At 41.7% G+C, this 27,595-nt stretch overlaps 1 protein-coding gene across 1 annotated transcript; it reads left to right on the top strand.

The window, feature by feature from the left end:
* Positions 1-4,590: 4,590 nt before the first annotated feature.
* On the top strand, positions 4,591-27,217 carry PGK1 (phosphoglycerate kinase 1). The gene is made up of 11 exons (XM_052662888.1): positions 4,591-4,754; positions 11,063-11,113; positions 13,692-13,847; positions 13,958-14,102; positions 17,351-17,454; positions 18,099-18,218; positions 24,106-24,220; positions 24,469-24,648; positions 25,819-25,996; positions 26,264-26,362; positions 26,731-27,217. Exons 1-11 carry the CDS (start codon positions 4,690-4,692, stop codon positions 26,769-26,771), a joined length of 1,254 nt encoding a protein of 417 aa, XP_052518848.1. The 5' UTR covers positions 4,591-4,689; the 3' UTR covers positions 26,772-27,217.
* Positions 27,218-27,595: the final 378 nt, after the last annotated feature.

Below are 27,595 nucleotides of genomic sequence, written 5' to 3'. Positions count from 1 at the left end.
GGGAAAAGAAACAAGAAGAAGTCATAAAGAACATAATTTCCTGGTTACAGGTGACCCCTGAGCTTTATAAACGCCTAGACCTTCTTCCCCAATTACGGGCTCTCCTAAAACCTCCCTCTGGCAACCAACACCTTACCCGCCTTCTCAACTCTTTCTTCCAATTCTTCCAGTACACACAACACACATCCCAGTGTTGGATATGCATGTCACCGTCTCCTTTACTGCACATAGCAATTCCTTTACCTTCAACCTGGCTGTTACAGGGCAACAATACCCCCCTTTCCCAACAAAAAACTACACAACTCATTGGGCCAGTCTCTGACAATGTCCTACTCTCAGCCTCTTCAAACCTAACCTGTATTAACTACTCTAGTCCCAACTACACTGGTCTTACAAACTCTGCTCCATCCCTCTGTTCCACTTGGGTTTTCTGGAACGGGACAAATAATTGCACCAATCCGGGAATCTTTATTCTCTGCGGGACCTATGCATATTCATGTCTCCCGTTGGACCCACCTGGACCTTGCATCTTGGTCTTCCTGACCCCAGGCCTAACATTCCTCAAAGAAGAAGAGGTAGAACAAATATTCTACCCCTAAGGGGAAATTTCCCATAGGAAAAGATGAGCTGTCATAGCCCCCCTCCTGATTGGGACTGGCATAACAGCAGCCCTAGGCACTGGGATTGGAGGCATCTTGACCTCTGCCCATTTCTACTACAAGCTGTCCCAAGAACTTAATGAAGACATGGAGCAGGTAGTGGAGTCCTTCGTTTCAATTCAAAGACAAAGTAACTCATTAGCTTCTGTGGCCCTTCAAAATAGGTGAGCCCTGGACCTTCTCACCGCAGAAAAGGGAGGGACCTACCTTTTCCTAGGAGAAGACTGCTGCTATTTTGTTAATGAAATGGGCATAGTCCAGGGCAGAGTCAAAGAACTTAGAGACAGAATTGAATGCCGCTGAAAAGAGTTAGAAAACCTTTACAGTCCTCAAAACCTGTTCCAACAGGTCCTCCCTTGGTTGCTCCCTTTCCTGGGACCACTGGTACTTATCATTCTATTCCTCTTATTTGGACCCTCTCTCTTCAATTTCAAAGGTTTCTCCAAGAATGGATTCGGGCCATCTCTCGAGATCAGGTCAAGACCATTCTTCTCAAGAGCCTCACCCCAATCTCAGGAAAAGGAGACCCTGGGCCCTGGGACGATCCTCCATTCCAGACCCAAAATTGTTGCCCTTATCTAGCAGGAAGTAGCCAGAGAGATACGGTGCCCTTCTCCCCATTTTTTTTTTTTTTATGATTTCAGGGTCTGGAATAAAGGAGTCTTTGGGGCCTAGGAAAGAAAACAACAGTTTCAAAGGCCCTTGCTGAATCATCTAACTTCGGAGAAAACAAAACAGAACTTTAGGTCCCGCCCTGATGCTCCAGGCCGGTTGCATCTATCTGGGACTTATCACCCCCGTCCAGAAAGCTTCCACCCCCTACACCTGCCCAGAAGACTTATCACCCCCTGCCCAACTACAAATGCCATCTCAACTAAAGAATACCCCAAACATCCTGCCTGATTAACGTTTCCCTTATCGCTTCCACAAACCTCCTTATAAACATGGAGCCTTGCTTATCCCTCTCCGTGCTCAGCCTGGTCGTTAGGCCGACTGTCGCCCCTCCTTGCCTGAATAAAGGTAACATACTTCTGTTGAGGTTGTCAGGGCGGTGGCTACAGACAAGGAAGGGAAAAGCCCTCGAAAATGAAACAAAAGAAGGTCCGAGGACCAGAGTGAGGACCTCAGATAAAACAAACAACACTCCTGGCTGGCCCAATTTACATAGGACAGGCCCAGGGAGAGATAAACATATAAATAGAGGAGCCAGAGCCAGCTCTCTCTCTCTCCTGCGTGCTGGGGCGCTCTTCTCCTCGTGTCTTTAGATCGACGTGCCCTCACGCCTCAAAGATGGATTTTCCTGCTATCTTCTAAATAAAATAGAGCTGTAACACTGAGCTGTAACACTGATTTGTCTAAGAGCTATAACACGGTCCATTTGAGACCTGAGAGCTATAACACGGTCTATCCAAGACCTGAGAGCTGTGACTCGCTGAGGGGGCTTTAATGTCCGTCACTCCAAATCTTTGTTGTGACAAGACAAAAAATCGAGGAACATACACTCGCGTGACAAGGTTGTCTTTCCTCTTTCTGCCTCGGCCCGAACTATACCTTACATCTAGGGTGAATACCTGGGAGTGGGATTGCTGGGTCATATGCTAAGTATAGGTTTAATTTGATAAGAAATTGCCACACTGTTTTCTAGAGTGGCTGTACCATTTTATTATTATTATTTTACAATATTGTATTGGTTTTGCCATACATCAACATGAATCCGCCACAGGTATACACGTGTTCCCCATCCTGAACCCCCCCTCCCACCTCCCTCCCCGTACCATCCCTCTGGGTCATCCCAGAGCACCAGCCCCAAGCATCCTGTATCCTGCATCAAACCTGGACTGGCGATTCATTTCTTATATGATATTATACACGTTTCAATGCCATTCTCCCAAATCATCCCACCCTCTCCCTTTCCCACAGAGTTCAAAAGACTGTTCTATACATCTGTGTCTCTTTTGCATTTCTACCAGCAAAGTAGGAGAGTTCCAGTGGCCCTCCATCCTTGTCAACACTTGGTATTATTATTTTTATTTTAGCCACTTTAATAGATACAAAGTTGCATCTCATTGTGGTTTTAATTTGCATTTCCCTAATAGCAAATGATATTAAACATTTTCTTATGTGCTAATTTGTTATCTGTATATTGTACTTAGGGAAGTGTCCATGAACACAGGAGCCTGGTGGGCTACAGTTCATGGGGTTGCAAAGAGTTGGACAGACTGAGCAACTAAGCATGCACACACTAAATCCTTTGACCATTAAAAAAAAATTGTTTGTTTTCTTAACATTGAGTTTTGAGAGTTCTTTATATACCACGAACTCAAGGTAACAGTGGTCGCAACAAATAGCTTCTCATAGCTCTTTAGGATAAAAATCACATCTTTATCATGTTTGTTAAGTCCACGGGATCTGGTCTCCCCTTGCCTTGCCTCATGAGTATAATTTTAGACCTCTCTTCCTTCAACTCTATTTTCCTGCAACGTTGGACTTTTTATGTTGTCTCATGCTCTTTCCCATTTTAGGATCTTTGCATATTTGATGGTCCTTCAAATCTGTAGTGGAAAAAGCTTCCTATCTTTTTTCAGCTTCCGTGTTCTCATCTGTAAAACAGAGATAATAACAGTACCTACTTCAGAAAGCTATTGTGAGGAGTAAATGGGTCAGGTATGTTCAATCCTTAGTACAGTGTCTGGCATAGAGCAAGTGCTCAATAATTGGGAACTGTTATTAAATTCAGCCTGTCAGATTATATGCTTGTTTTAGTTTCTTTGCTGATACCCTTGGTTGCTATTCTATCTTATGCAAAAGGAATTGCTTCCGACTACTACAGCAACCCAGGTGGAGTGAAATGAGTGCTAAACCTATGCAGAGCTGATAACCAGGAGGCCAGCAGGCTCATCTGGGTCTCAAATTCAGACTCAGAAATAACTCCATGGAGATTTCCCAAATATGCATTGACAGGATTGAAAGAAATGCATGCTTAAAACTTTGAACTTGTCTCAGTACCAGTGCACTATGAATTAATATTTCCTACATCTTACCCAGATCTTGAGTGCCATGTGGAAAATTTTTATGTTTCTGACTCAGATTATTTCATTCCAGCCAACTCTGTAAGTATATTGGACCTGAGTGCCTGGTCCTGAGCAGTGGTATCTGTACTATACTGTAGTTAGGTGTATGAACTCTACATCTTAACTGTCTAGGTTTGAATCCACCATTTACAAGACCTGAAACCCTAAGCAACCTCTTGGTGCGTTAGTTCATTCATTTGTAAAATGAGGATTGAGAGTTTGTGAGCAATGTGAGTTAATATGTGAAAAATGTTCTATGTGTTTGCCATTAGCTTTGCGTTGTAATCAGATCACTGCACTTATTACAAAAAAAGGTAAGCAGGGGAGGAAGGGAGAAGCAGGGCCTTTCCCAACTTCTGAAAGGTCTCAATTCTTAAAGGCCCTTAGCAGTCTTATGGAGAATTCCTTTTGGGGGAGCCAGGAAAACAGAAAATTTCCACAAGGAGGTGTCATTTGCATCTATCCTGAATAGGGTTGCCGGGAATTCCATGGGGTGTGGGGTGACGTTTTCCCCCAGGCTGCCGTGGGTTTGCGGGGCTCTGCAGCTGCCCTCGGTGTGGCCGCAGGAACCCGAGCCGTGTCCGCCCCTCGGCGCCAACCGGCTTCCGATCCCGTTGCCTGCTGGCTCCGCGGCACTGCTTCCGGCCTCTCGTCACGAAAGTTTCCAGCCGCTCGCTGCGTGCTGGACGTGACTGGCGGCAGCTGCACGTCCCACAATCGCGCTCGCTGACTGACAGCGCCTCGGTGCAATGGCAGCCAGCTGGCGCCTTCGGGCCGCGTTCTAGAGCGGCCACTGGGCGCCGAGAGCAGGGCGCAGCGGCCGGAAAGGGGCGGGGCGGGAGGAGTGGCGACCGGGCCCGCGAGGTGCTAGGCGTTTTCCACGCGTTCGGACGCTGAGTCGGTCTCATTCTCTGCCGGTGTCTCATCCCCTGGCCTCTCGCTGCAGCTGAATTGCCAAGATGTCGCTTTCTAACAAGCTGACTCTGGACAAGCTGGATGTGAAGGGGAAGCGGGTCGTCATGAGGTAATCCTTGGGGTTCTCCCGCAGCCTCTCTGGCCGGGGCCGACTTCTTTTCCTCCTGCCTCAAGTGACCTTTAGCCCTACTCTCGGCCCCTAGGGCTCTAGCCCAGCAGGGCGAGGCTGGCTACCATTGTGGCTGGAGTTTTGCCCGGGTTTAACGGTTTCTGACCTCATTTCCCCAGTCCAGAAACTGAGCCGAATTTGCTCTTTGCAGGGGTGGATCCTCCATGGGAGGGTCAGATTGCGGGGATCCATTTTGCCCTCTTCTTATTTCTGAAGGGCAGTTCCGTCGCCTCCAGTTCTCAGTTGGTGAGGTGGGACCTGATGCCTGCAGATCCCTAGGCCTCCAGTGAAGGGACCTTGAAAGGTCCTTTGGATAGTTTTCCTTCCTCCACCACCCTAGACCACCCAGACAAATGAGAAACGACCCACATTTCTAAGGTCCCTGCCCAAAGGGATAGCTTTCCCAGAGGATGTTGATTCCATTGTTCAGGAGTAGAATCCACTAAAGCGTTGAGGGTAGGAGGGTGAGGTAGGGTGGGGCGCACCGAAGGAGGCCCTGCAGAGCTTATGTAACAGGCCTCTGCCGCCCTGTAGTGTCTTCAGAATACCGGCCTTGGGTCTTGCATCAGGATTGTGACACATACTGGGTAATGGTGGAGCAGGGTGTGGCTGCTCATTCTTGATGTTCTCTAACCTCACTCCCAGAGGTGGCTAGAGAAGCAGGATATTAGACTATTAGAAGTGGGGAAGGCTAGCCACCTGCCTTGGGGTCTCTTACTACAAACATGTGGATCCCTGGCCACATGGCTTCTCCCTTGTTTGCCAAAATTACTAGTATGATGTATGGAGTATTTACATTTCTCCTTTTTGTAACGTGTACATTCGTGTATGCCAGGAGCTAATTGCAGGAATTCAGTTAGGTATGTAACTGACTTGACCTTGATAGGATCCAAGGGTGGTGCTTCTGCCAGCATAAGGGCTTGACAGCATTGGGTAGTCTTGTCCTTTTAGGGAAGTGGTTGATTGATGGGCAGGCATGTGAATGATGTGATCCTTTCCCAATTTGGGCTGGTTCAAGAGAGGGCAACTTTTCTATATTAACGGATTCAGAAAGCACTGGGGGATCTCCCTTTACTTAAGGCTTAAACTAGGTAGGTGCTGTGAATTGGTGTACTTTGTGGATGCCCTAAAAGTTAATGTAGCTGTCCCTTTCCCTCTAATTTCATTATGGCCACTATTAGTTTACAAGTGGCCTTCTCCGCCCTGCTATGGCAATAATCAGAAGAACCCAATGGCTTATGGCCATGAAAAACACCTGGTGTCCCCTTTTGCTAGATCACCTAGTCCTTTGCAATCTGAAGAGTAGGAATCACAGCCATCCTAGTATTAGGTAATGGCCCTGTCTGTCCCTCAGATGCTTTTAAGAAAGATGGATAGACCTTATGAAAAACAGGACAAGTGGACAGTGGCGTGCAGCTAGATCTTGGCTGCTAAGTCACTTCAATCGTGTCTGACTTTGTGCGACCCCATAGACGGCAGCCCACTAGGCTCCCCCGTCCCTGGGATTCTTCAGGCAAGAACACTGGAGTGGGTTGCTATTTCCTTCTCCAAGGCATGAAAGTGAAAAGTGAAAGTGAAGTCGCTCAGTCGTATCCGACTCTGTGACCCCATGGACTGCAGCCTACCAGGCTCCTCCATCCATGGGATTTTCCAGGCAAGAGTACCGGAGTGGGGTGCCATTGCCTTCTCCAGTATCTTAGAGAACCTTCCTACAATTGCAGTCTGGGGCTTTATCTCCTCTTTTCCCAGGTTTGAGGAATTATCTGAGCTGGCTGAGAGTGAGACTGGAGGAGGTGCTTATCTTTTCTCCCTCTGGACCTAATCTGAAATATGTTTCTGCCCCAGGGCTCAAAGTTTCATTTAACACAGATTAACTGTAAGCCTTGAAATGATTGGCTAGTCCTGTTTTGCTGGTGGAAAATGACCTAATCAAGGTCACTGAATTAGCAAGTTGGTGGCAGAACCAGAACTAGAATCTGGGTCTCCTTGGCTTCCAACCAGATCCTCTAAATTCTTGGATGTAGTGAACAAGGACAGGTTAAAATAGACCTTTTGTCGGCTGAAGGTTGCAGTCAATAATTTCCTCCTGTAATCTGGATAAATTCTACTTATCTGATTTGAGGACTGGAAGTTGCTTTTTCCCCAGATTATTAATGTAGCCCTTGAACATTGTAGGATTGCTTCTTGCAAGAGTCTAGGTAGCCTTGCATGTCAGCTCAAATTTCTTTTTGTTTTAATGCCTTTATGTAGTGGTTGCTGGCAGTGTTCCGGAAGTGGAGCCTCCAGAGTAGTGGCTGCTTCACTAGCCTCCTTTCTTTGTCTTGCAAAAGGGAGCTGTGATGTTTAGGGCCCCTGATTTGAACTGCCAAGGGAAATTGACTGATTTGTTGAGGGAACTTCCTGATAGCCAGAAATTTCTGACTAGATAATTACCAGGTTGTACCTCAGTTTTTTAGGATTCCATTTGACTTTATAGACCTTGAGTAAATTTCCTGTTTAATTTTGTTGTGTCATTTCCTTTCTTCCTCTCATAGGTTGCCAGTCATACTCCTTTGCTGACTGGTGAAGCACTTCCCTTTTGCTTGCTCTCCCTCCTCCATTTTTTAAAAACCTCACAGTTTTTCTCTAACCTGTTGTAACTTGTTAAGCAACAGCTACAAGTTGGTGTAGTGGAAGAAGAAACAGGGAGGAAAAACAGCAGAGAAGAAAAAAAGTCTCTGAGAGAGTCAGTTAGTTATTAGTCGCTCAGTCGGGTCCAACTCTTTGCGACCATGTGGACTCCCACGAGGTTTCTCTGTCCATGGAATTCTCCAGACAGGAATACTGGAGTGGGTTGCCATTTCCTGCTCCTGGGGATCTTCCTGACCCAGGGATTGAACCTGGGTCTCCTGCATTGCAGGCAGATTCTTTACTGTCTGAACCACCAGGGAAGCCCTCTAAGAGAGCCATAATACCCCTATTTCCTGATCAGGGACAGTGAAGTAAGGGTGGGAATGGTTTCTTGGAGAGCTTTTAATGGAACTGGGCCTGGACTTCTGAGATTTCAGGTGATAGAGATTTGATATCCTCATTACAACTAAATTAATATTTTTAAGATTCATTCTGAAATAGTTATATGTTCATAGAACATTGCAAAGATAATATAGAGAGGCCCTGTGTTCACCCAGTTTTCTTCATTGGATACATCTTACATAATTACAGTACAATATCAAGAGTAGGAAGGAAGTTGACATTATAATAAAGCATATAGTTCTTTGCTGTTTTATAACGTGTAGATTTGTGTAACTCCCACCACTATCCAAGATACAAAACTAATTTTCTTTGAGCAGCACCAAGATCTCCCTATGTGTCATCCTTTAGCATCTTGGCCCCTCTCCCTCCATTCCTAAACTCCTGGTAACTACAAATCTGTCCTGCATTTCTATAATTTTATTTCAATTTGTTATATAAGTGGGATCACACATGGCATTTTTTCACCCAGCATAATACCCTTGAGATTTATCCATATTGTTGTATGTATCAGTCGTTCATTCCTTGGATTGCTGAATAGTAGTTTTTGGTATGAGCTTCCTGGGTAGCTGAGCTGGTAGAGAATCCACCTGCAATGCAAGAGACCCCAGGTCGGTTCCTGGGAAGGTCCCCTGGAGAAGGGATAGGCTACCCACTCCAGTATTCTTGGGCTTCCCTGGTAGCTCAGATAGTAAAGAATCCGCCTGCAATGCCAGGGACCTGGGTTCAGTCCCTGGATTGGGACGATCCCCTAGAGGAGGGCATGGCAACCCATTCCAGTGTTCTTGCCTGGAGAATCCCATGGACAGAGGAGCCTGGCAGGCTGCAGTCCAGTGGGTCACAAAGAGTCGGACATGACTGAAGAGACTTAGCACACATGCTTAACCTTTTGAGGAATTTCCAGACTGTTTTCCAAAGCAGCTGCATCATTTTACATTCCTATGGGCATATGAGTGATCAATTTCTCTGCATCCTCACTAACGCTTGATGTCATTTTTTATTTCATCCATTATATGAGTGGTGTGTGGTGATATCTGACTTTGTTCCTGAGGCTGAGCTCAGGATTAAGAGATATAGAAAAGGAAAGGGTGCAGATTTTACACAGGATAAGTGAAATGTGTAGGCCAGAGCAGTTTCTGTGGTGTAGTCCTCAGAGGGGAGATGTTAAAAGCAGAGTTGTTCTTAACAGTCTAGGAGATGATGGGGGAAGGTAATCCACAAGCAATGAGAAGAAAGTATAAGTCCTTTTCTCATCAGTAAGCTATGCCATGGCAGCATGGATAGATGAGATAGATTCTTGAGTGTTTCTAGAGAATTTCTTCTGTGTCATGGCTCTGGGATAGGGAACAGCACTGAAGGGGTGGCTTGTGCTCTGCCACTTGCTGTTAACCCTTTTGAATGTGGCCTTCTTGGAGGCTGCAGAGGGTGGGGGAAACTGATCCATGGTAATGAGATACTCTATCCTCTTTGGAATGCTCTGAGCCTTGCTCAGGATATTTAAAGAAGATGCTTAGAATCAGAATCAAGTAGCTTGAAATTAAGTAGACTGTTTCTTTTTTCAGAGGCATACTACTTTTATTTTTCAAGATTTTAAATAAAATATTTGAATATAGAATTAATCCTTCAACTCATCTTTGGAAAGGTTATTCTTCAGTGAAGTAGAGTACAGGCCTAGGGGACATAAGGAAATTGGTGGTCTTCTTAGTTGGTTTAGGATTTCGTAATTGTCTGCCAAGCCTCAGCCTAAGAGAGGAAGGACTAGTGATGGAGCTTTATGGTCAGACACAGCAACAAGTCTTTTTGAATCAGTCATACCTTCACTGTTTTCCTTTGGTGCGTGCTGCTAGCTGTTTTTAGTAATGGTTGATGTGCCTTTTAGATCACAGAATCATGTTTTGGAGAAGTCCTCACATGAATAATAATAGTTAGCACTTTTATGGCACTGTTTATCCGTTACTCTCCTAAGCACTTTGCAGATCGCTAACTCATTTAATTCTCACAATAACTGTGAAGTAGATACTAGCATCTCCATTCTATAGATGAGAAAGAAATCAACTTAAAAAGGATCTTGGCAGGTGAAACCTTACAGATAGCTAGCCACCACACATCATTGCTTTCTAGGGGATTGAGGTTCTAGTCTGTCTGGAAGAAGGGGGAAGGAATGACAAGTTCTTAAAAATGATAAAGCAGCAAGAAGTTGCATAAGAAAGGAAACTGCAGTAAATTGCTATCTTTTCCCCTGCCCTGGCCGTGCCCTGTGGCTTTTGGGATCTTATATCCCCAACCAGGGATTGAACTTGGACCCTTGGCAGTGGAAGCGCTGAGTCTTAACCACTGGACTGCCAGAGAATGCCCTGCCTGTGCTGTCTTGATCACTTCTCTTCTGATTGCCTGTTTGTTAGGTGGGCAGGGTCACATGTTCCATCCTCTCCTCTCAGTTTTTTTTTTTAAAATTAAGTTTTTCTGAAAAAATTGAAGTATAGTTGATTTACAATATTGTGTTAGTTTCGGGTGTACAGCAAAATGTCTTATCAGGCTTTTAGAAAGAAGCTATCTTATGGTTATTGACTGTGTTTTGCTTGAAGGATACTGTGTGAACTTGGTCTTGGACACTGGGTTTCTTTCTGGTCCTGAGGTCCCAGATTTTCTCCAAAAAGAATGATACCCTCTTGGTGTGTTTTATTTTTCCAGTTTTTTTTTTTTTCTTTTGAGAAATGTTTGCTTCATTTGGACCCAGAAATAATACCAGGGAAATTAGAATCCAGATGTGTTCTTTATAAACTTACCCTTCAGGCTACCACCATTATTAGATAGTAGCATGCTGGGCCCACATAGAAATCTTTTTAGATGGAACTAGTTTCAGCTTTCCAGGTCTTCAGGGCTTGTTCCTGTGATTTTGTATTTTTTAAAATTTCTCTCTTAAAAAGTGTGAGATACATACCTAAAAGGGCACAAATCAAAAGCTCAAAGAATTATCACAGAAAGAGCACATTTGTCACCAACATCAAGAAATAGAACAATATCAGAACCCCTGAAGCTCCCTCTGGTGTCCTGTCTAAGTCACTACTCCCGCTCTCTTCCGCATGGCTAATCACTATCTTCTAATACTGCTGATTATTTTTAAGGTGACTTTTGAACTTTCACTTATTTAACTGGTTCACTAAAAGTGCCTCTCATAATCTTTGAGGGAATGATAATTTGATCGTGGCTCTGAACTTGATGCTTTGTGTCTTTTTCAGAGTAGACTTCAATGTTCCTATGAAGAACAACCAGATAACAAACAACCAGAGGTAATGTCCCTGCTATACCCTGAGCTCGGTTTAAGATGTACATGGGTCTGAGTATATGTAATGAAATGGTTTTCCATTCTTAGTGTAGAATTATGGCACCTTAAGCTGCATGATCTTGGCTTTTAACCAACCCACCATCTGGTTTGCTTTCTTATGACAATTTAGAAATTGAAAAAAATTCATTTTAAGAAGGTGATTTTTTTCCTCCTCTTTTTTTTAATTTGAAGAATTTGGGGTTGTACATTTTAAAAGATTATCAAGGTTTAAGGTTACTTAGCTTTCCTGCAAAATGAAGAACTGTGCATGTAGTTTTACAAGCCCCTATTCTAGCTGGCCCCCATAAAATCAGTTTTTGAGAATTCTGATTTAAGGGAAAAGACTTCAGAAGTAATACTTTCAGTCAGTTTAGGCTCTCCACATGTCTTGGCTCCTAGATTCAGAAGCAGAAATTTTAAGTGATAATATTGTTCTTGCTTTTGATTAGATTCTAAAAGATTTTTATTTTAAATGAAGGGTTTGAGCTGGAAAGGTATGTTCTAATGATCTAGGCCTGTGCTGTCTAATAAAAATATAATAAAAGCCACATGTAATTTAAGATTTTCTAGTTGCCCCATTAAAAAGTAAACAAACAGATTAACTTAATTTTAACATATTTAATCCAGTAAGTCCCAAGTAATCATTTTAATATATAATCAATTAAAAATTAATGAAAGGAACATTTAACTTTTTTTGGTATTAAGTATTTGAGATCCAATACGTATTTTACTCTTAGACAACATACCAATCTGGGTAACCACATATCCAGTATTCAGGAGGTCCCGGTGGCTAATGGCTACCATGTTGGACAGTGCAGGTATAGACCGAGAACATTTTTAGATATTGGCCCCAGAATAGAGCCTGGCATTCTGTCAAGCACATCCCTCCTGCACCATAGTGGAAGGTATAAGCCATCTCTGACACTTCTTGGCTTTTTTGTTATTTTCTGCAGCATACATAAAAGATTAGAAATATGCCTATCAAGGTATTTGATGAGTAGAAAGCAGAGAAACAAGTCTGAGTAGATCTTCATTTTCAGAAATCCATGGAGTTGATAAATAAAATGAAGCATTAGAAATAATAGAACTTGGCTGTTAAGGGAAAGTGCCAAAGATTAATTTGGTTTCATTGGGCAAATGTACCTGATGAAGGTTTCTTGTTTATTTGGTATAATTGAGTTTTTATATCTGCCAAATAGCATAAGATAGTTAGAAATATAACTTGGCTTTTTATTATTCCATTCTTTGCTGAAATGTCATCTTATTAGAGAGACCTTCCCTGGCTACCCTCTCTAAAATTCCCTCCACCACTATTCTCCAGTCGTTCTTGTCACTGTACCTTGCTTTATTTTCTCCATAGTTCTTATCACTTCTGTGAGAGCAGAAATTATTTTATTTACTGTTGTAGTCTCAGAATCTGATATAGTAGCTGCTACAAAAGTAGCATTCAATAAATATTTGTTGAATAAATAAATATTTTCTTTGTTATCAGGTTTAATTTCTTAAATACTGCCAAGAATGGAAAGTTAGTATTGGGTTTGTAACACAAATTGAAGTGTTTAAAAAAGTTAAATAAATTTTTGATTAAACTATAATTTAGTAAACTGCATTATGTAAACCACATTTTATATAATTTATTTATTTTCTCCTACATAAAAAGTGACTTAGGATTTTGTAATGGGTACTGAAAAGTTATGTTTTTTCAGTTTTCCCAAAATTTCTTTTAATGGTTTCAAGATTTGAGAATTTTATATTTCTTCCAAGGTCAAACACTTAGGATGTTTCAGGGGTCCCTAAAAGCACCCACATGTTTGATTCACTAGGATTCACTGCTAAAGTTTATTAAAGTGAAAGGATTCACTGCTAAAGTTTATTCAAGTGAAAGGATGCATGACAGGATCAGCAAGTGGAAGAGACACAGGCAGAATCTGGAGAAATCCATGCTTAGGTTTCCATGTTTTCTCCCTCTCATGACACTAAGTGTGCTTCTTTCTCCAGCAGTGAAAATGCAGTAATTGTGTGTGATATCTTTGCCCAGAAAAGCCCTTCAGAGACTCAACTCCCAAGATTTTTACTGGGAGTTGATCACATAGGTACCCTCTGCCCAGCAGCTACCAAAATTCCTTACTCCTAGAGGGAAGCAGGTGTTGAATATAAACCTATTTGTATAGACGATCTAGGAACTATGAACAGCCTTTGTCAGAGAACTGAAGGACCAGCTCAAAAGCCAAGTTCCCAGACACCATCCAAGGGCCAACCTTGCAAGCAGGTCCTTCTGAAGACAGCAGTTTCAGTCCTGCTATATTAATTTTTTTCTGCACAAGGTGCAAAACATGATGAGATTGTATAACCCTAGATAGAGGGTTGACATCCTATTAACTTCTTCCCTTACATATGAACCTGAGGACCATCACTGAGTTGCTGACAGATTTGAAGGAATTTGGAGAAGAAAGGCTTTATATTTTATGAGGCCATGAATAAAATAGTTCTCACTAATTCTTAGGAGTAGCCTTGTTCTACTTGCTGTCTCTTCTTGGTTGCAGGATCAAGGCTGCTGTTCCAAGCATCAAATACTGCTTGGACAGTGGAGCCAAGTCAGTTGTTCTTATGAGCCACCTGGGCCGGCCTGATGGTGTCCCCATGCCTGATAAGTACTCCTTGCAGCCAGTTGCTGTAGAACTGAAATCTCTGCTGGGCAAGTATGTTTCAGGCTCTTGTCAACTCTGTGACAGGAGATGTTGTCAAGTATGTTGTTGCTGATTCTTAACTTTCAGACTGTTCAAGTGTTTCTGTGTCATAATCTCTCCAGGGATGTTTTGTTCTTGAAGGACTGTGTGGGCCCAGAAGTGGAGAAGGCTTGTGCTGACCCAGCTGCTGGGTCTGTCATCCTGCTGGAGAACCTTCGTTTTCATGTGGAGGAAGAAGGGAAGGGAAAAGATGCTTCTGGGAACAAGGTAGGACCTGTGATTTTGACATTAGTAGGGTGAGGAGGGCTGAATATATGAGGCTGTGATTGAAGAATAGAAGAAGCTCATGTTTATTTTGACACCTTTTATTGAAATACATATAGAAATGCACAGCTTGATGAATTATCACAAAGTAAGCACACCTGTATAACCACCACCGAGGTCAGAGAATAAGATATTGCCAGCCCTGGAAGCCCTCCTCATCATGCTTAAGTGGTTTTTGAAATACCTTGGAAAGATGTGAACACCATTTGGGTGTAAGAGTATTTGGTGAACATGCTGCTTCTAATTGTCCCTTTGTTACACACCTGGCCTTTGATATATGAAGATGTATTTTTCTAATAGTATATGATAATATCCTATCAGAGTGTAGGCTGTCGTTCCCAAGTGCTGAGAGCAGACATTCACAGGTGATTGTGGGTAGTGAGTATCCATGATATACCAGGTGTTCCTCCAGCAGAGCCATTTCTAGATTTTTTTTTGTCAAGGCTAGAACAGTTTTTGTAAGCAGCAGGCCCTAGTGTATTATGGAAGAATAATCTGCATTCTTTTTAGAAGGGGAATTAACTTAAAGCTTGAGCTTGGTACTTTTAAGACAGTAAATTAAATTTGATATCATTGGGGTTTTCTTATAAAAGAATCATGTGACCAGAAAAAGTACTTTTCGTAAGTCAAGTGGAAAGGGACTATTTGGAACATTTGATTGAGTTAGGTAGATGATGGTCATGATGATATTACCTTGGGTTTAAGGCACTTTTCTTAAGTGTAAAGGATCTTTCTTTGAATTTCTTAAGATAAGGAATGACACGTACCTTAATTTTTTTTTTTTTTAAACCTAGGTCTCAGAAAGGTAGTTACTTGACTAAAGTTAGAAGTAGTAGTACTGTTGCTGGGCTTGATATATAGCTCAGTCCATCAATAAGCAAACTTTATGTAAAGGGTCAGACAACAAATATTTTAGGCTTTGTGGGTCAGACGGTCAGTCACAACCTTACATGGTCTCTGTTGGAACTGTTCAACTCTGCCATTGTTGTACAAAAGCAGCCATAGGGGAAAAAACCAAAAAAATTTTAAAAGGCAACCATAGATACCTACAAAGTAGATTACCGTGACCTGACAACCAGGATTTAAATATTAAATGATAGAGCTGGCTCTTTTGAGGATGATTTCGAATTTGCCTATTCATAGAAAGGAAGCTGGGCTTCTCACATGGCTCAGTGGTAAAGAACCCACCTGCCAGTGCAGGAACCTTGGGTTCGATCCCTGTGTGGGGAAGACCCCCTGGAGGAGGGCATGGCAACCTACTCCAGTATTCTTGCCTGGGAAATCCTGTGAACAGAGGTGCCTGGTGGGCTACAGTCCATAGGGTCACAAAGAATTGGATACAATTGGGCATGCATGCTACTGGAGATCAGTGGAGAAGTAACTCCAGAAATAACTGCCTTTCTGAGACCTAGGTTTTTTTTTTTTTTTTTTTTTTTTAAAATATGAAGGTACCTGTCATTCCTTATCTTAAGAAATAAGAAGGGGATCAGAAATCACCCTTTATACTTTCTACTCTTAATGTCTTTAGTATCTTGGGGAACAAGATGCTCTGAGGCAAGCATCTCAATCTTCTGTTACGCTTCTGACATTTCTTAAGGTCATCAGAGTGCCTGCTTTCAAGCAGTTTCTTTTCTTAGCACTGCAGGCTCAGGTCTTGCCATATCTTGCCTTTGGCATGGTCTTGCTACAGTAGTAGAAGTTAAATGCTGACCTAAAATTTGGTGCCCTTTTAGACTGAAACTCAAGCTGTTCAACACTTGGGCTTAGAAATGGCAGGAAGCAAGTTGAGGCAAAACATTATATACAGTAAGTGATGAACCAACTGTGCTAGTCTATGTCTTTGTGGGTAGTTTACTTTACATTTAGTGTTCAGTGGCTTTTCATGCTTGAAATTTTTGGAACCAGCCATAAGTTCAAAGTGAATAAAAAACAAAGTGAGGCATGAAATTTTTCCTTTATGCAGGATACCTGCATTATCTTTTAGGAGCATTCTCTTCCTTCTGGTTCCTGGCAGATAAAAAATGAGAAATAGGTTCTGATTATTATTAATTTTTATAATACCTTTTTCATAGATAGCTTTTAATTTGTGTCATTTTCCCATGAACAGTTCTTAAATAGAGAAGTTATCTTCCCTTTTTAATAGATAGGAAAGGGTAGAGAAAAACTTGACAAAGGTTACACAATAAATTAGTGTCAGACGTGGGCCTAGAACCCAGGTCTCCTGCCATTTGGGCAGTGTTTTCATGACTACACATCTTGCAGTCACCGTTGGCAGATAATATTCCATTCTAAAGAGATTATGGGGGCTCTACACTTTAGTTTTAGCATTAGTGCCCCTGTATTCTTTGGGCCACTAGAGGAAAGCCCATTCTTTGTGACAGCCTCCTTCACTTCAATGTATAGGAGAATGAGAGTGGACAGTGACTAAACATCTGCTTTGACACTTCTCTGCCATAATCCCCCTCATCTGGCTTTCTATGCATCTTTGCTTTGTTTCCTACTGGAGACTCATTGTTTATTCTGCTGTCCTCCTTTCTTTCCCCTATGAAAAGGGTAGTATCCCTGGATAGCTGACATTCAAAGCCGTATGTTTGACATCAACTTTCTATCCCTCTATCTTTTTTGTAGAAGTATATTGTTTTCTCAGATGCCTAACTTCCAGGGAAAGCTATATGAATTACCTCCTTTTTCTGAGGTGCTTTTCTGTTGTCAGGTTTCCATCTGCCTTCTCTGTCCCAGCTTGTCCTTGTTGCTTTCATGAGAAATATGTATGAGAACTTTTTTCCGTTTGCAGAAAGGTCTTGGCAGCTAGCAGCTTGACTCAAGTATAATCCTAAATTTTACAAGGAGAATGTGTTAAAATGAAGCAGTGAGTCAAAGAGAGAGAAGGATAATTTGTATTTTGTCCTAGGAGCTGGAGAGAGACCAGTGGGATGTGATTAGAGGTTAAGCTGTGATTCAGGAATCTTAGGCTTGCAATTTGAGGGAAGGCAAAGGAGAGCAAAAACATACAGAAATGAGCAAAAGGTCTGGAATATTTGGAAGAAAGAACAGATCCTGTTGCTAGTTTTGAAAACTGCTATCCTGCCAACTCAGGGTCTTTAGATATGTTGAAGAGGACTCTTGGTATGAAATGCTTTTACAGTTTCTTTGGAATCATCAATGTCTCCCTGTTTTGTTTTTCTCTTCAGGTTAAAGCTGAGCCAACCAAAATAGAAGCCTTCCGAGCTTCACTTTCTAAGCTAGGGGATGTTTATGTCAATGATGCTTTTGGCACTGCTCACCGAGCCCACAGGTACTAAAAGTTTTTTGTTCATTGTCAAACTGAGAGCGTTATTTCTCTGTTTACTTAAACAGCCAAAGCTCTGGAATGGTTTTGGAAATTTCTGTGTTGTATTGTGATCTTTTTGGATTCTATCTCTAATTGGAGCTACAAATAAAACTGTGGTTCTTGTTGGGTATCCCTGACCTAAAGATGAAATAAAAGTAAAAAATGTTTAGGATTGTGGAACCTTTTGTCGAGCTTTAGGAAGATGTTGTTCTGTCTTACTTCGGATATTTCATGGAGAGCTCTCTCCCTTTGTGATTGCTGTGGGAGCAGAGTCTTAGGCTATCAGTAGGAAGCAAACTGAGGAATCCTTCCCTGTTGTCATCGCCCAGCTGATAATTTATTGTGGTTAAACCCTTGGCCTGAAGACTATTAATTGGGTATCTTAAATTCTACTTAAGGTAATTGCTTTTCACTTGTTCTCCTTTATCCTGCATTATTAGCCAGAAACCTTATCTTGTACTTAGGTGTTATGTTGTAGTTTGGGGATGAAAACCATGGTGTCCTGGAGTCTCAAAAGTGAAAGTATTTTAGTGATAAGGAGAAGGCCTCTAGAATTGGGAGAATTGCTAAGGATTGACTAAAATTTGAATGTCTCTGTTCCTTTCTAGCTCCATGGTAGGAGTAAATCTGCCAAAGAAGGCTGGAGGTTTTTTGATGAAGAAGGAGCTGAACTACTTTGCCAAGGCCTTGGAGAGCCCCGAGCGACCCTTCCTGGCCATCCTGGGCGGGTACAGAGAACTCTTCAAGATCATGCTTTAAGTAGTGTTTTATGCCTGGTTCAGTTCAGTTCAGTTTAGTTACTCAGTTTTGTCCGACTCTTTGCAACCCCATGGAATGCAGCACGCCAGGCCTCCCTGTCCATCATCAACTCCTGGAGTATACCCAAACTCATGTCCATAGAGTCGGTGATGAAACCAACCATCTCATCCTTTGTCGTCCCCTTCTCCACCTGCCCTCAGTCTTTCCCAGCATCAGGGTCTTTTCAAATGAGTCAGCTTTTTGCATCAGGTGGCCAAAGTATTGGAGTTTCAGCTTCAATATCAGTCTTTCCAATGAACACCCAGGACTGATCTCCCTTAGGATGGACTGGTTGGATCTCCTCACATTCCAAGGGACTCTCAGGAGTCTTCTCCAACATCACAGTTCAAAAGCATCAATTCTTCAGTGCTCAGCTTTCTTTACAGTCCAACACTCAAAACCATACATGACTACTGGAAAGACCATAGCCTCGACTAGACAGAGCTTTGTTGGTAGAGTAACGTCTCAGTTTTTAAATATGGTATGTAGGTTGGTCATAACTTGCCTTCCAAGGAGCAAGTGTCTTTTAATTTCATGGCTGCAATCACCATCTGCAGTGATTTTGGAGCCCCTCCAAAATAAAGTTAGCCATTGTTTCCACTGTTTCCCCATCTATTTGCTCTGAAGTGATGGGACTGGATGCCATGATCTTCGTTTTCTGAATGTTGAGCTTTAAGCCAACTTTTTCACTCTCCTCTTTCACTTTCCTCAAGAGGCTTTTTAGTTCCTCTTCACTTCGTGCCATAAGGGTGGTGTCATCTGCATATCTGATGTTATTGATGTTTCTCCCAGCAATCTTGATTCCAGCTTGTGCTTCCTCCAGCCCAGCATTTCTCATGATGTACTCTGCATATAGGTTAAATAACCAGAGTGACAGTATATAGCCTTGACATATATATTCCTTTTCCTATTTGGAACCAGTCTGTTGTTCCATGTCCAGTTCTAACTGTTGCTTCCTGACCTGCATATAGGTTTCTCAAGAGGCAGGTCAGGTGGTCTGGTATTCCCATCTCTCTCAGAATTTCCCACAGTTTATTCGGATCCACACAGTCAAAGGCTTTGGCATAGTCAATAAAGCAGAAATAGATGTTTTTCTGGAACTCTCTTGCTTTTTCAGTGATCCAGCGGATGTTGGCGATTTGATCTCTGGTTCCTCTGCCTTTTCTAAAACCAGCTTGAACATCCGGAAGTTCACGGTTCATGTACTGTTGAAGCCTGGCTTGGAGAATTTTGAACATTACTTTGCTAGTGTGTGAGATGAGTGCATTGTGTGGTAGTTTGAGCATTCTTTGGCATTGCCCTTCTTTGGGATTGGAATGAAAACAGACCTTTTCCAGTCCTGTGGCCACTGCTGAGTTTTACAAATTTGCTGGCATATTGAGTGCAGCACTTTCAAGCATCATCTTTTAGGATTTGAAATAGCTCAACTGGAATTCCATCACTTCCACTAGCTTTGCTTGTAGTGATGCTTCCTAAGCCCTACTTGACTTCATATTCCAGGATGTCTAGCTCTAGGTGAGTGATCACACCATTGTGATTATCTGGGTTGTGAAGATCTTTTTCGTATAGTTCTTCTGTGTATTCTTGCTACCTCTTCTTAATATCTTCTGCTTCTGTTAGGTCCCTACCATTTCTGTCCTTTATTGAGCCCATCTTTGCATGAAATGTTCCCTTCGTAGCTCTAATTTTCTTGAGGAGATCTCTAGTCTTTCCCATTCTGTTCTTTTCCTCTATTTCTTTGCACTGATCCCTGAGGAAGGCTTTCTTATCTCTCCTTGCTATTCTTTGGAACTCTGCATTCAGATGCTTATATCTTTCCTTTTCTCCTTTGCTTTTCACTTCTCTTCTTTTCACAGCTATTTGTAAGGCCTCCCCAGACAGCCATTTTACTTTTTTGCAGTTCTTTTTCTTGGGAATGGTCTTGCTCTCTGTCTCCTGAACAATGACATGAACCTCCGTCCATAGTTCATCAGGCACTGTCTATCAGATCTAGTCCCTTAAATCTATTTCTCAGTTCCACTGTTTAATCATAAGGGATTTGATTTAGGTCATACCTGAATGGTCTAGGGGTTTTCCCCACTTTCTTCAATATCTGAGCCTACCTGCTAGTAAGGCCATAACTTGGGCTTCCTTGATGGCTCAGTGGTAAAGAATCTGCCTGCAATGCAGGAGCTGCAGGAAATGTGGGTTCAATCCCTGGGTGAAGAAGATCCCCTGGTGAACAGAATGGCTTAACCACTCCAGTATTCTTTCTTGGGAAATCCCATGGACAGAGGAGCCTGGTGGGCTACAGTCCATAGGGTCACAAAGTGTCAGACACAACTGAAGTGACTGAGCACAAGCATGAGGCCATAAATTGGGTGGTTTATTGTCATTAGCACAATCAAACTGGGTGACTGAGGAAAATTTAATAAAGGGAGTATCTGCAAAGGTGTGGTTGGGGTTTAGGGAAACACAAAAGGGATAGTACAGTCATCTGAGGAAACCATCATCACCATCCTTAGACCTGAAGGGCAAAAGGGAAGTGATGGTTACCAGAATCCAGAGAGGGTAGTTGTGTGGAGATGGACCTCTGATAAGAACAGTATAGCCTTTGGTCAAAGGATGGAGGATAGTCATCTAGCAGGGAAAGAGCCAGGGAAATAGATACTCTGATCTCATTTTAATGTCCTATTGATATATCCCCTCTTACCCACAATGGGCTGCAACCCAGCTGGATGTCAGAGGGCAAAGGACCTCCTTGATGCAGTCTATGCAGGTCAGCCTCCTGGGACAGAGAACAGGGCCAGAAAGGATAGAAAATGGTTCTGGGGGGAAGAATTGGAAAGATCCACTATTGCCCACTATTGCTCATCTAACAATTTTTTTGAAGCACTTGAGCCTTTCAGATATGAAAACCTCCTTATATGTGTTGAATATATTATTTGGAACTCATTTTTTCAGATCCCATACCTTTTTATATTTTTTCCTATGGGGAAAAGTACTCTGAATAGTGATATGCTACTGGCTTAGTTAAAAGTAGAAATTTCAGAAGTGTAGGTCAAGAGACTAGGAGGATACATTTTAGGTGATAAAGTAGGGACAGAGACCTGGGACTTCTTGGATAAGATCTTGTCACTTGGCATGACTATCTAGATAGCAGCCTCTTTATGGCTAGATGCTCCTGACCCTTTTATGAGCAGGGTATTTTTTTTCCCATGGGACTGAACACACTCAGCATTTCCCTATGAAAGCTGACTCTGGAGTTGGGTGTCAATTTCAGGTAGCATAGTTGCTCTCTAGGCTTCATGAGCCCAGTTTGAGGGTCCTAAAAATAGTTAAGGTAGGTAGTTGTATCTGTGTCCTGGAAGCATTGTCACTCTTGTGCACTGGATTATAAAGGTCAGCCTCTGATCTTTGCTTCTCTGGAGACTAGGACTTGCGTTTTGTTCTCAGTCCTTCCCTAGACCTGGAATATGGGAGTGAGTGCTACCTAGTGCTTATGATTAGGCTTTGGACTCTGCCTAAAATTGCTATTTGGGGGAAGTTTACACAGAGGGGTTTTTTTGGCCACCTTTCTTGCAATGTAGTGTCCCTGAGAACATTAACAATATAGGGGAAGAATTTACATCTCATTAAAAAAATTATTCTGTTGGGAATTCCCTGGTGGTCCAGTGGTTAGGACTCCTCGCTTTCACTGCCCAGATTCTACCCCTGGTAAGGGAACTAAGATTCCACAAGCCATGCAGTGTGGCCAAAAAAAGAAAAATCCCAAAACATTGTTGTAGAAACATTCAAACATTATAGAAGTTGAAAGAATAGTATAATAAACTCACAGGTACCTATTACCCTGTTCTAATAATTACTGGCATTTTTGCCAATCCAGTTTCATTGGTCCTCTAATCCTTTTTTTGTCAGCAGTATTTGAAAGCAAGCCTTAGAGATCATATAATTTCATTTCTGATACTTCTGTATACATCTCTTAACTTGAGATTTCTTTTAAATAACCACCTGTTACACCTAACAAAATTTAATAATCTTATTATTAATACTGTCATCTAATACCCAGTCTGTATTCAAAAATTCTCCATCATTTCAGAAATGCCTTTTATAGTCAGTTTGTTTGAATAAGGATCCAGATGAAGTCTATGCATTGTTGTTAGGTATATTTTATAATAGTTCCCTCTTATTATTTTCATTCTATTGATTTGTTGAAGAAACAGGGTATTTGATGTATAGAACATCCCATGTTCTTTAGATGTTGAATCTCTTCATCCTTTCTCTTTCCCTCTCACTCTCTGTGTGTGTATGTGTATGTTTTTGTATAAAGCAGTTAATCCATTTTTACCCTTGGTGGTGATCAGTCTTTACAAGTCAGAGATCAGTAGTCTCTTGCTAACCATTCTCCCACATCACTTGTTTTGAACCTACATTTCACAAATCCTAGCATAAGGCCTCTTACAGAGTAGATATCATCTTGTTTATTGAATGAAGAGGCAAATTAAGTCCAATGTGATTTGCTTATTTAAGTGGGATTTAGATATATAGGAATATTTGTGGAAGGCAAGCCATTACTTATGTGAAGGATTTTAAAGGTGCTTTAAGTGAGTTTGTTATTCTTCTGTTTAGATATGTATATTTCTCACAGGGAGGTGAAAGGTATATCTGTGTTTATTATCTTATTTCCCTTTTGTAGAATATAAGCTCCAAGGGGGTGGGGATCTTTGCTTTTGCCCAGTGATGTTTATGTTTCTTAAAGACCTAGAACAGTGCTTGGTACAGAGTAAGTACTCAGTGTTTTTTAAGATTTTTTTTGCTGTGGACCATTTTTAAAGTCTTTATTGAATTTATTACACCATTACTTCTGTTTTACATTCTGGTTTTTTTGGTAATGAGGCATGTGGGATATTAGATCCCTGACCAGGGATCAAACCCACACCCCCTGCATTGGAAGGCAAAGTCTTAGGCACTGGACTACCAGGGAAGTCCCACAACCAATATGTTGAATCAAGTGGTCCAATAGAATAATGAATGCCATAAAGCAAATGTTCCAGCAACTAAACATGGACCTAAGAGCGTGAATATCTTGTCTATTTTTGCTCAGTGTATATTTGTTTGGTATGTAATTTGATACCTGCTTTAGGGTTAGGACAGTTCTCAGTGAGCTTAGGGATCCCACAATTAGCAGCCTTTCTCAAGTATAATTACTAGTCTTGACCTTTGATTTGGGGGCATAAGAGGGACAAAACAGATCTGTTTGGAACTTGTGATTTCTTTGGATGATTGCAAGTCTTCTAAGCCCTTCCTGGCCAAAAGCCACACCTTAAAAAGATTTCTTAGTAATGGATTGGCTTTTTGGTGTTGGAGAAACGTAGGGCAAAGCTAGCCAGTACTTTTTAAAAATATTTTTTTTTTAAAAATTGGAGGATAATTGCATAACAGTGTTGGTTTCTGTTGTACAACAACATAAATCAGCTATTGCTGCTGCTAAGTCGCTTCAGTCGTGTCCGACTCTGCGACCCCATAGATGGCAGCCAACCAGGCTCCTCTGTCCCTGGGATTCTCCAGGCAAGAATGTTGGAGTGTGTTGCCATTTCCTTCTCCTGAATCAGCTATAAGTATTCATATATCCCCTCCCTCTTGAGACTTCCTCCCACCCCCCCCGCCCCATCCTATGCCTATAGGTCTTCACAGAGCACCAGGCTGAGAGCCAGTACTTTTGTCACTTTGTGGGACATTTCTCTGTTCCTGTCCCTTGATATAAAACCTCAGGCTTTGTGTAATACCAGTTCTTTAGTCCTTTGTTCTTTTGGTGATGATTCTTGCTTTCCCTTCCAGAGCTAAAGTTGCGGACAAGATCCAGCTGATCAGTAATATGCTAGACAAAGTCAATGAAATGATCATTGGTGGTGGAATGGCCTTTACCTTCCTTAAGGTGCTCAACAACATGGAGGTAGGAAACCGATGCCAAGTAGATGTGAAATAGCTCTCCATGAGAAATAGGTTATGTAAATTTAAAAAGGAAATTAGCTTATGGCATGAGCCCTAAAAACTCCCATTTTTATTTATTTTGCAAGTTGTTTTTCTGTTGTCTTAGAATTATTCCTTTATATTGTGCTGTATTTCATACTGTCTGCTTTGTGAGGTAACCACATTCTTAGTATATAGGCTGATCTTCATCATCTTGACTTCCCTATATAGATTGGCACTTCTCTGTTTGACGAAGAGGGATCCAAGATTGTCAAAGACCTGATGTCCAAAGCTGACAAGAATGGCGTGAAGATTACTTTGCCTGTTGACTTTGTCACTGCTGATAAGTTTGATGAGAATGCCAAGACTGGCCAAGCCACTGTGGCCTCTGGCATACCTGTTGGCTGGATGGTGAGTCACTTGGGTGGTTGGTAGTATGAGAGAACAAATACATTTTGGTATCATTCATTCAACCAATAAAAAATTAAAGGAAGTGCTCCAAATATGGCAGTGAGCCCTTCCTTCAGGGAGAGTCCATGGGGCAAAAGCAGTGGTATCAGATTGCTGCTAAGACTTTTCATTTGAAAAGTGAGGGCAAAACTGCTTTTTGTTTCTTCATCTATTTAATGTTTATTAAGTACTTAACTGATTGCTGTGAATGATGCTATGTACTTTCATAGTTCGGGCTGTTCTGTTGGATTAAATATTATTATTTCTGTCTAGAAACTTGTATAAGAAATTTTTTGTATATGAAAACATTAAGGTAGTACAATTATTATAAGCAGGGAAAATCTATGTGTATATTCAGGACTTATTTAAATAGCTGATTGTAGTACTCTCCATTTGTTATCGTTCTAATATCTGTAGAAAATTGTTAATGTTGACATACTACTTTGCTTAGTCATTGTTCTTTTGTTAGGCATGTGGCTTTAAGTGTGCTTCCAAGAACCGCAGCATCATTTTGAAGCTTGTTAAAAACTGAAAATTCCTGCCCCCTCTCCCAACCTGCTGAAGCAGAAACTCTGGGAGTAGGGCCCAGAAATTTGTGCTTTAACAAGCCATCCTGGTGATTTTGATGCACCACAAGGTTTGAGAACCACTGATCTAGTTTAGTGTTTTTCAACCTTGGAATTATTGACATCTCAGGTAGTTTTAGTTATGGAGGGCTGTTGTTGCATTGTAGAATGTCTAAGGACTGTTTGCCCACTAGATACCAAGTAGCAACTCCCTACCACCTCTAAATCATGACAGCCAAAAATGTTGAGATATTACCATATGTTCCCTAGGGAGGGGTGGAATTGACCCTAGTTGAAAACCACTGAACTAGTTAAAATCATAAAATAATGTGGCTAAAAATGTTTTTATCAAATAACTTTTGAGGTTTTCCCTTAGACTTGATCTTCCATAAAGGATATGAACAAGTTTGTAATTTTAAAGAATGAAATAAATCTTGCATCTTTTAGTTCTAGAAGACACTCTGGTATTCAGCCTTGAGTTCTGGTCTTGGTGGAGGTGTGGTATTTGTTCCTCTAAGTAGCTTTTCTTGGTAGCTCATCCTCTCTTTTTAAATCTGCCTCTTAGGGGTTGGACTGTGGTCCTGAGAGCAGTAAGAAGTATGCTGAGGCTGTTGCTCGGGCTAAGCAGATCGTGTGGAATGGACCTGTGGGTGTATTTGAATGGGAAGCTTTTGCTCGAGGAACCAAAGCCCTTATGGATGAGGTGGTGAAAGCCACTTCCAGGGGCTGCATCACCATCATAGGTAAAGGGTACAAAGCTAATGCCATGTGAGCTGGCAGAAGATCAGAGGAAAGTAGAGGAGAAATACTTAACTTCTCCTAGGTTCCTTGGTGCTGGGTGGATCTTGAGAGCTAAGTGGGTATATGATTCATGGAGAAACCTCTAAATGAGATGGAGTTGGGGGGTTATCAGCTAGCTACCTTTTGGGCTTGAGAGCACAGTGCCTCATAATTTTGGTGCCAGTCTTTTTTCTCTTCTCTCCCCTTTTTATTTGGCTTTCGTTAAACAGGTGGTGGAGACACTGCTACTTGCTGTGCCAAATGGAACACGGAGGATAAAGTCAGTCATGTGAGCACTGGGGGTGGTGCCAGTTTAGAGCTCCTGGAAGGTGAGGATCTTTAATGTTTTTGGCTTATTTGGAGGAATGACAGGGTTTATGCAGTAAGAGTTAAGTAGAATGGAGTGGAGACAGTAGGTGGTAGTGTTGTCATTAGAAGTCATGGGCAGTACAAATGGAGGAACGTCAAGTAAAGCTCCTGGGTTCCATTTGATGTGGGGAGGGCCAGATGGGAAGACCTTTATTCTCAAAGAGGTTACACACTAGTATACCTGGGGCCCAGAATGTAGAAGTTACTCAACTCCTGGCCATATATCCTAGAGAAGAACTGCTATGTTATTAGGAAGATGGGAGGGAACAGATCTGGCTTAGTGGATCTTATAGTAATGCTGACCGTGTGTGTGTTCTCTCAAAAACAGGTAAAGTCCTTCCTGGAGTGGATGCTCTCAGCAGTGTTTAGTGCTTTTCTGCCTTTTGGTTCCTGTGCATGGCCCCTAAGTCAACATAGCACTGTCTGCATCTCTGCTTGGCATTAGCTAATGTCTTCCCCTTTGTCAAGAATCAGCTAGTAGCCAAGGGATGTAGCGCCAGGAACCCTCAAACAGTTGCAGAACATCTCAGCTCATCTTTGCTGTACCTGGAAATTGCCTATATTCTTCAAGATCCCATTTGAATTTCTTAGAGACTAAACCGTTATGCATTCTTGAGTACATATATTTATATTATGCCTGTTAAAACAAAGTGGGCTGTGTTAGCTTAGTTCTCTTTCTGAAGTAGCTTATTCTGATTCGCTTTGTTATTGTTTCACCACTCAGCATGGAAACAAGATGAAATTCCAATTACTGGTACGGAGGGAGATGAAGTTGGTGATATATTAAATAAATAAAAAGATCCATTGAAACTGGATTTTTTTTCCTGTCATATTTTGTTATTTAGGATGAGAATAGCATCTCGAGGAAGGGATCAGGTCATCTATGTCCATGTTTCTAAGTAACATGCTTAAGCTGTTAACATCTCGATTTCCTAAACAAGGTATCTGTTAATTTCATACATGGGGAGATTTAGCACCCTTATAGCCTCTGTTCCATATATACTTCCCCTATTTGATTCTCCCAGTATAGTTTTGTCATAATTTGAGGTTTAATTAATAGAGCCTACATTGTGATTATAACTACAATTCACAGCTGAACTATGCCATGATTATATTTCCTTATAAAGCTTTTTGTTTGGAGTTAAAAAATAGTTTTAAAAATTGGTGTCTTTTTTTCTGTGTATCTATCACTG

The sequence above is a fragment of the Budorcas taxicolor genome, chromosome X, assembly GCF_023091745.1.
Source record: "Budorcas taxicolor isolate Tak-1 chromosome X, Takin1.1, whole genome shotgun sequence".
NCBI lineage: Eukaryota > Metazoa > Chordata > Mammalia > Artiodactyla > Bovidae > Budorcas > Budorcas taxicolor.
This window is presented reverse-complemented; position numbering and strand designations above follow the sequence as displayed.